The 9805-nt window shown below is 42.3% G+C and overlaps 1 protein-coding gene across 1 annotated transcript; it reads left to right on the top strand.

Moving 5' to 3' along the window:
• The first annotated feature begins 5260 nt into the window (after positions 1-5260).
• Positions 5261-6952, top strand: LOC111219448 (potassium voltage-gated channel subfamily A member 10-like). Its single transcript, XM_022742128.1, has one exon. It carries the CDS (start codon positions 5261-5263, stop codon positions 6950-6952), a length of 1692 nt encoding a protein of 563 aa, XP_022597849.1.
• Positions 6953-9805: the final 2853 nt, after the last annotated feature.

Genomic DNA, 9805 nt, shown 5'->3' on the forward strand with positions numbered 1-9805 from the left:
TGTTAAAGTGCTTGTGAAACTCAGGAAGAAGGGCGGAGCTAAAGTGTTCAGTTTGCCTTATGAGCGTTATGCCTTCATTCATAGTGATGGTAAAGAGTGGGACAGGGAACGAGGGGGGAGAGAGGAGGGATGATGTGCAGCAAAGGTCCACAATGCTCTCTGTAAAAGAGCTTTTACTTCTGCTTCTCCTTCTGCCGTCGTTTCCAAGACTGCGGGATAAGGTCTATGAATTCGAATCACTGATGCAGGAACTGGCTGCGGAAGTTTTGGTTAAGTTGTTTTAGTTTTTAGTTATTTGATGGTTTTCGGCAGCTCCTGTTAAATCCTGATTTTGAGGTATATCATGTGATATCTGTCTAAAGTTGTAACTATCTGTCTATGTTTGCCAATTGACACTTGAAAAGGAATCTGAGACTTTCCTGGTTAAATGAAGATCAAGAGACTAAAACTGGGGACATGGAAGCTACAAAATCAGCTTTTTGAACGCTCAAACGTCCCTTCAGCTATTGTTTTCAATTGTATTCTGTTTTCAAAACCATAGAAGAATCTCCAAAAGAATGAAATATAAAAAATATACTTCAAACCTATTTTTTTATTAATTTATTATCATTTATTATTAATCAAAAGAGCATCTTACATCTGTCTTTAAAATCTCTCTCTGTCCCCATCTGGATATCAAGTGATCGCAAACCTGTGACTGAGAAACCCTGATCTCTGCCCCTGCGAGGGCTCAGCCGCCAACACTGAATCCGTATGAACTTGTGGCACCGTGCGAGGTTTTCAATAGACATGCCACTTTATCTTACCTAGCACTATGTTTGGAGCTACATGGGGGTTTCATCAACTGTAGCTGTCGATGCCCTTGTATGCTCCTGACCCAACCTTATGTGTTATTTGCAATGGGAGGAAGCTTTGCCGCAATATGTAGGATTACTGGACTGGAATAACCAGCTGCCTTTACAGCAGCTATAAGATTACTAGGCTGGAATATCTAATCCGTGCTACCTGACATGCACTTTGAAATCCTGTCACCCTTAATGGATGAGCATATGAGCTTTTGAGATAGAATTACTTAGCTCATGTGCACAAAGATGAGTAGCTCCGGGCTTTTGTTACTGCCATCTACAGACTACAACGGTTTAAAATACATTTATTTATTTATTTATTCATTTCTGCTCAAATTTTTTTGGACCAAATGAAATTAGAAAAATAAGTGCAATACAGATGTGATGATATGTGATGATACTTTCCCCAACTTACCCTTTTCAGCAAACACGTGAAGATAAAGACATTACTGTTGCAGTAATTACTGAGTTAGCAATGGTGAAACGTAACTAAGTACATTTACTCAATTACTGTGGTTAAATGGCTAATCAATATTTGTATCAAATGACTCGTAAGCGTCACTGTAGTAGACAGCTGTGTTCAGCCAAAAAAGTTTTCAGCCAAAAAAGCTCTTATTCGCTACCTGCTCAGCAGCGAACGACAAGCAGACACAGTCAGCGACTAGCAGCTAAAGAGTCAGGTATTTCCCTCTGGAGTCAGTTGAGATCAAAACAGAGCTAAAGCAGAGGGAATACTGGACTTACATTTTGCCAGGTGCCCAGAAACACGACTCCAAATGAATGATAATGTTCCTCTGTAACTGCTGGATGTGTTAGAAAGCAAAGAAATATTGTGATATATTTTCACTGCTACATTCGACAGCGTAAGTTACTTTAGAGGTGAAGAGTTTACGAGAACATTGATGTTAGTAAGAAACGGCTCACAGGACATCATTCTATACACATACGTACTTTTACTGCAGCAGCTTTTTAAAAGTTGAACTACTTCCTTCACTGATAAAGTTCAGTCACGCCAGTGTTGCGGATGTATTTCTGTTTTCTCAGCAGATGTTGCTGTTCCTAGCAGGCAACCATGGCTCAAAGTCGAGCTATATAAAGGTGTGCAGTTGGTGTTTATACCTGTGCAGTGTCAGTAGTTCACACACGAGCATACTGATGGAGAAATTGCTTTGTCAACACAGTCTGTTAACGGGTAAGGTGACAGTGTCATCGGGGGGAGGGAGGGCCGGACTGGACGCAGGCAGGCAGGCAGGCAGGCAGGCAGGCAGGCAGGCAGGCAGGGAGGAGGGAGGGAGGGAGGGAGGGAGGGATGGATGATGGATGGAGGGCTGTATGGAAGGACAGAGGGAGGGACGTTATCCCTCTGGTACCCTGTCAGGACTCTGGAGACGAGTGACACTGCAGTAGCTGCAATCCACCTCCTCCTGTAGTTCATATCTCACCCATTTACCTCCCCTTTCCCTCTTCTACTGACACAAATCGTTTTGCAGGGGAATGGATCGATTATTTACCCTCTGACTTGTGCAGTCTTCGGTCGTCCTCTTCACTGTCCATCTTCCTGTCTCTCTTTGCCTGCAGCAAATCCTATTATGAAGTGTTTAAGTGACAGGTCGTGCTTCAGCTGACTGCCTTCTCAATGACATGTCCAGGACAGTGCAGGATCACACAGGGAAAAAGATCCCTCTACAACAAGGATGTTGAGTCAGTGTGATGTTGATGTGTGCACATGCACTCACTCTGCTTCCCTATTGCTCAGTACTCTATATAAATGGGCATCCCTGAATGTATATGTCAGGTACAAACGTGTCAAGTTTATATTCATGATGTTCTCGTGAGCACACATAATGAGACTCCAGGAGGTGACCGTGTGTGATGATGTACAGCAGAGCGGAGAATGTAAAGTCTTGAAACAGTTTTCTGTGACCTTGAAGCCGTGTGCCTGCAGTGGTGCTGCTGTCGCCGCAATGTTACAGGGGACCAGCAGACAGCCAACTCCTGGCTGCAGCAGGACGAGGGTGAGATGAGGGAATTATTTCTGACTTCAGACAACTGGTTCTCTATCAGGTAACACAATATTCAACCCATGTTGCCAAATTGGCCGCCCTTCTGAAAAAGTACAAGATTAACTTTGATTAAAGTTTTAGTTCCTCAAGAGAATTCAGCAGTGTAGCCTTCTTCAGATTTAGATTTAACCTTTTAATTAGGCTCGTCATATTTCTTCAAAGCCACAGAGCTACTTTATTAATCTGACAGACCTTCAATTGCTGGCATGTGCAGAGGTGAAATGAGAAAAACACTAACACATCTGCAGGATTGTCTTGGAAAATGGCTTTTTTTACTCACTGTCAGCTCGATTAACCCTCATATAAATCTATATTTAACACCTCTAGGGGAAATGTGTTCCCAGAATAAATTACCTCAGTGAAGCATTCAAGTATTTATCAATAAAATTGATTCCAGTACCTCCTAATTATTGTTTTTTCAAAGAGCAAGTGGCATATGTTTGTAGATTTGCCTCATGACCAAAAAGTTGACTGGAGATGTTTGGGAAGATTTTGGAAAACATCTGTGACAGTTGAAATATCAATAGACTTTCACAGAATACTGATGTCAGATGAAATAACAGCTCACGTCAGCATGTATTACCAAGGATGTAAACAAGAGAAAGCTGATTCCCTCGGGCAGATGTGCTCTCCTGCAAGTATTGAGAGCTGTGACAGGTACTGTAACAGGGGAAGAATACAGTATAATCCCCAAGGTGAGGGTGGATTGGATGATCCTGCATGTGGATGCTTACTCTGCAGGAAAGGGGGGGAAAGAGTGGGTCCCCACTCTCCCTTCGCCACGTCAAACAGCGATTGGCTCCTGCAGAGTAAATCACCTATCAGAGAGCTACCTATAACGTCCTCACTTATCCCACTGACGGAGGAGGGAGCAGGCAGAACAAAGCCAGGTGACCCCCACATTCAAAATACAGTGAGTTGCCTGCATGTGTGTGTTTGTGTGCGGGCACTTTTGTATGTTTGTGAGTGTGTGTGTGGGCACCTCTGGCATCTCTGGTTTCGTATAGGGTATCAGATTACCCAATGGGAGCTTTAATAGAGCTAGAGACACTCTTGATTGTGAGACTGAAAGAGGGAGAGGGTGAAGGGAGGAAGGGGGAGCAGAGCGGAGCTGCCAGGCAGGACAACTTCTGCAGAGCTGGGGACACGGGTGAGTGGTGCGGACATCTGCACACAGCTGGATTTAAACTTTGCACTTTTTGATGAACTGTATGTTTGCATGTATTTGTGGACATTCACGTGTTCCGATCTAATGAGGATTGTGATGTAGCTGAATCTGTTTACAGTCTTTTTCAATGTCGGCTCAATGTGAGAAAGGGCAAAGTTAAATCAGTGGTGAGATTTTAGCAGCAAAAAGTTGCTTTTTTTTTTTCTTTTTTCTTTTTTTTTTTTTAGAAACAATTAAAAGTGTCTAAGATGCAGTGATGTGAACCTCACTGCAGCACTTTTCCGTTCTCTGCATCTTCAGTTGTCCTTTCTCTTGGACTCAGTAACCCGTCTTCGCTTACATGGCACGATCAATATTTTTTTGCGTTAGCCCTCTCATGATATCCTTACATAAGAAGATTCAATTCTATATCCTGGACTGTTACGCTATCTGCTACAATGCAAGTGGAAATAGAGTCAGATGAGGGCCCTTGGTGTCAAGTGGACATAGAGGTTGCAGCTTAAAAGCGTGTGCTGGGATTTGGTTACCTGTCCGAACCAGACAAACGGAATGATAAACAGCTACTCAGAGATAAAGTTAATGTGATGCCGATAGACTATCCTGAACATGACTGGGTTGGATTAATCAAGTCTACTGACTGCTGACAGGTAGAAACAGACACATAGACATTTAAATACCGAGAGGAATAAATAGTGTTTCAGTTTTGACGGGTTTCTGTTTTCAGTGAAGAGCTCAGATGTTTTTCTTTCATAAGGAAATGAAACATGTTCAGTTTTGTAGCACATGATCAGCAATAATATTATCCATACTCCCTGTAAGCACTTTCACAGCCGAACCTGCCGAGCTAGTGTTTTCGTTTAGGTCATGGGAGAGAGTTTGGGAGGGAAATAAAATAACTGTACAAGCACAGTATCAGATGGCAGGTTCTCTGCTGATGCAAAGAGGAGCTGACAGAAAAATCTCTTTACCAACAAAACTGTATTGCACCGTTTAACAAAATTTAACACAACTTTGCTTTACCTCGTCTTTTACAGATTACACAGAGGGCTGAATCCAAAAGTAGAGTACAGCTGCCTGAATGATAACCAGGAGGAGAGAGGCCCTGCCAGGATCTTCGGCGTGGCACTGCTGGTGGCGACTCCTCTGTCTCCTGCGCTCAAACCACGCTGATAGACAGACCTGCAATGGAGGTGCCTCTTGTTAATTTTGAAAACATGGATGAAGTCGGCATCAACCTGGGTGACCCGAGTGACTCCGGGTACCCAACGTCACCCCCCTCAGAGGCCCCGGATCAGAATCTGTTAACCCGCCGTCTCACTTCTCCTCACCAGTCGCCACACAGAGGACGACGTGGGCATCAGTCCGGTCAAGAGGGGCTGTCACCGTCCTCTCCCCCAACTCTGACCGCAAAAGGGAACTCCAGCAGTGGCAGCTTGATCTCTAATCTGAAGCTCATGATCAACAGCGAGTCTCCGACTGACAGCGTCTTCAGTAAGATGGCGAAGGATTGCTACGAGAATGAAGATTTGTTTGAAAGGCATTGCATGGAAGAAAAAGATGAGAAAGTTGTCATCAATATTTCAGGCCTGATGTTCGAGACCCAACTCAGCACCCTGAATAAGTTCCCAGAGACACTGCTTGGTGACCCCATGAAGCGGATAAGCTACTTCGACCCAATGAGAAATGAATACTTTTTTGATAGAAACCGCCCGTCCTTTGATGGGATTCTGTACTACTACCAGTCCGGGGGGAGAATCCGCAGACCAGCCAATGTTCCCTTAGATGTTTTTGCTAATGAAATTGTTTTCTACGAGTTGGGTCATGAAGCGATGGAGCAGTTCCGTGAAGACGAAGGGTTTGTTAAAGAGCCAGAGGTCCTTTTGCCCACCAACGAACTCCAGCGACAGTTCTGGCTCTTATTTGAATACCCAGAGAGCTCCAGTGCAGCCAGATCAGTAGCTCTGGTTTCTGTGTTTGTCATCGTCATTTCCATCTTCATTTTCTGCCTGGAGACTCTGCCAGAGTTCAGGGAGGACAATGACTTTCTCCAGGGTTTAGCCCAAAATATAAATGGCACCCAAGACAGTTCTGCCCCTCATCCTGCCACTAAAGACGTCATTGCTTATATCACAGACCCCTTTTTCATTGTGGAGACTATTTGCATCATTTGGTTCTGCTTTGAAGTCGGTGTCCGCTTTGTGGTGTGCCCCAGCAAAAGTGATTTCTTCAATAACATCATGAATATCATTGACATAGTCTCTATAATTCCCTACTTTGTGACCCTAGGCACAGAGCTGGCTACGACCCCTGACGATGATATGAACTCTAGTCAGAACATGTCCCTGGCGATCCTAAGAATCATCCGACTAGTGAGAGTGTTCAGAATTTTTAAGCTCTCCCGACACTCAAAAGGTCTTCAGATCTTGGGTCAGACCTTGAAAGCCAGTATGAGGGAACTAGGGCTGCTCATTTTCTTCCTCTTCATAGGAGTCATTCTGTTCTCAAGTGCCATCTACTTTGCAGAAGTGGATGAGCCCCAGACGCAGTTTGTCAGCATCCCTGATGGCTTCTGGTGGGCTGTGGTGACGATGACCACTGTGGGATACGGAGACATGTGCCCCATCACCATGGGAGGCAAAATGGTCGGCACCCTCTGTGCCATTGCTGGTGTCCTGACCATTGCCTTGCCTGTCCCCGTCATCGTCTCCAACTTCAACTATTTTTACCACCGAGAGACTGAGCAGGAGGAGAAACAGGTGATGGATGCAGCGGCAGAGGCTGCCCAGAAAATGTCAGCTGCTAACAAGTATGGAAGCACACCCTCACTAAACAAAAGCAACGGCACTTGGCAGAACGAGAAGAATGGCATGCACTGATAGAGAAACTAAAGGAGTTATTTATACGAAGGGCATGACAAACACATGGACAGATCAAACATATCTGTTACTCAGATACACTGGATGAAAACAGTTTATCTTTCTCACTATTTTGTACTCCAAACATGGCAGCATTTGTGCATACTACTACAGTATTAATAGGCACTGTGTGGTGGTGAGGCAGCCTTTACACAAGTTGTCTGTCTGCTTGTGGATGTGTCAAAGTGCAATTAACACAACTCAGCAACTACTATGTCAGTTAACTTTGATGAGAACACCTTAAAGGTTTCATTATTATCTTTCATCCAGTGCAATTTGAAGAAAAATGTGGTGGCTCATTTGTACTATAGACAGATGTTTCACCTTGAAAACGTAGATTGTTAGAGTAAACGTAGACGTGAAAGGCAAAGTAGGTTGTAAACTGTCGTTCTGGTTTGTATTACAGTGTAAGTTTATCCCACAAAAGAAAAGAAAAATCAAAAACGGTGTTGATAATCGTAGCATTTATTGCTGGATGTATAGTCGGAGTTTATATTACATCACATTAGTCTGCACTTCGTCATATTCAGCAAATTCTAGATAAAACTTGGCATGATTTTCAAGGACAGGCTTACGTTTCCAGTGTAAGGCAAGAGGACATCAGCGCACACATTGTCTTATCAGCAAATCTATAGCTGTGAATGCTCAGCCCGGCACTCAGCACTTCTCCATATGACACAGCGTAACAGAATCTGTGATAAATAGTTGGCACGTTAGCACGTCTGCTACTATTCTTGTAGATACAGTAGGCTGCAAAATATAAAGCAAACCATGAAACTGCTTCACGTTCACTGTATTATAGTACATGCAGTAGTCGCATGCGGCAGTTTCAGTTATTGAATCACAGGTCATTTTTATCTACATGGTTTCATTTGAATTATTTGGCATTTTGCACCCGCTGATGCACATTTAGCTGCATATGCAATCACCCTCTAACGTGTTATTATAATGTGAATTTACCCTTTAAAAACCATATCAATTCATTGCACTGAGAGTTGTTTTGTTTCCCACGTATCTCTTAAGCACTTTTGGAGCTCTACACCATCAGCTGTTGGTCAGGGGAAAAACGTATTTATTCGACTGTATAGAAATGTGAGATGAGTTGTATATTTGTGGTCAGACTGAGAGAATGGAGGAGAGGGCAAAGACAAAAACTTTGAGAATTTCTCCATTTATCTCTGTTCTCTCATTTGTATTGCATGGCATAGTGTGCCGAAATGGGGCTTAACTCTTATTGTCAGTAACTGAAGTTTGACATATTTATTGTAGGTAAATATACCATAGTATTCTAATCATATAGTGATGATCATTATATTCCACGTGATAGGGAAAGCCAATACTTCAACCGGATTTGTGAATTGGTGACAACAGATGATGGCATTTGTGTCTCATTGGGAAATGAATTGGTTCTTTATACTGTATGCATGCCACATTTCACTCTTGAAAATGTACTGTATGTGAGTTTATTATACACGTAAACACAGCTTGTATTGAAACGGCAGTGGATGTAGTTGTAACTCAATGAATGCCTTTCTAATAATCCTACAATATGCAATAATGATGACATGCGGGTGGAAAACAAATGTGTTGTATTTCTCATTCATGGAAAGAGCAATACCTAGTATTAAAAATGAAATGCAATAAGGTGACAACAGTTAGTCACGTGGGTACTCAGCACTTTACTATGTCATGAAGCACTTAATATTTGAGGACTGTTACTGTATGTGTCAGCATTGTACAGTAAACAGTGTCATAATTTGCTATGTTTTATTTATCCTGTAAAGAGTGCCTTCCATTAAACATGTATCCTAACTGTGTGAAGTTTCCCTCAAATGATTTGATTTCTGGTTTAAATACCCGTGACATTACCACATGGAGCAAATTTAAAGTTTTGAAACTTTTTTTTTTTTTTTCCTTCCCGTGTTCAATAATAATAGTGATGAATGGAGGTGTAAGTGTCAGTGTATGGCTTCAGGGCTGAATACTCATTATCACCTCATGTTAGCTGTTATTAACGCCTTCTCACTGCTGGTTCTCAGCACTGATATCATGATGGCATCCCTCTCTCTCCCTCTCTTCTCTCTCTATCTCTCTCTATCCAAAACTTTTCCCCTGTGAATTCTGCCTAAGAGTGTGTTACATCACAAGACAGAAAAAGATCCAGTTTTAAAAAAGATCCAGTTTAAATATATGTATATATATATATATATATATATATATATTAGAAACCTGATACTGTATATATATTTGTATCTGGTGTGGTGGTGTAGATGGCAGACTGGAGGAACAGACGTTTCTCGCTGTGTGTTCTGTAACAAACCCGTTGAAATGAAGAAATGAAACGGCACAGCTAAAAATAGGTGGTAAGATCAAAAGAGATTATGAAATCATGCAGAAATGCAACAGATGGACATATTGAGGAGTTTTGGTGGAATAAAAATACAATTAGCTTTTTATTTCTATTGTCACAAGCCTTCACTAGATGGAGAAATTCTAGTGCTGTGAGCTTGACAATGTCTTTGACTGGGATAGCTTCAAAAGCAAATGCACCTAATTAAATATGCAGACCAAATGAATCATTTATTAGATTATCTATCTTGGCCTCCAAGCCCAGGAACTCGCTGTTTCACTTGATGCTTTGCTGTCCCATACAGTCACATCAAGGACAGGTTGTCGGGCAGTATGTTAAAACATTACATCTTCTTTGATCTGTGCGTATTTTGTATGTGTAATGATTGTGATTGTAGATTTTCTGAGCTGATTCCTCCCTCATTAAGTCTGGGCTGTTGAAGTCGTTTCCTGCTGAAACATACT

The sequence above is a fragment of the Seriola dumerili genome, unplaced genomic scaffold, assembly GCF_002260705.1.
Source record: "Seriola dumerili isolate Sdu_G_001 unplaced genomic scaffold, Sdu_1.0 BDQW01000066.1, whole genome shotgun sequence".
Lineage (NCBI taxonomy): Eukaryota > Metazoa > Chordata > Actinopteri > Carangiformes > Carangidae > Seriola > Seriola dumerili.

Bases quoted from the DNA above. Each gene is read 5' to 3' on its own strand.
- LOC111219448 (XM_022742128.1), top strand. From the start codon at position 5,261: ATGGAGGTGCCTCTTGTTAATTTTGAAAACATGGATGAAGTCGGCATC.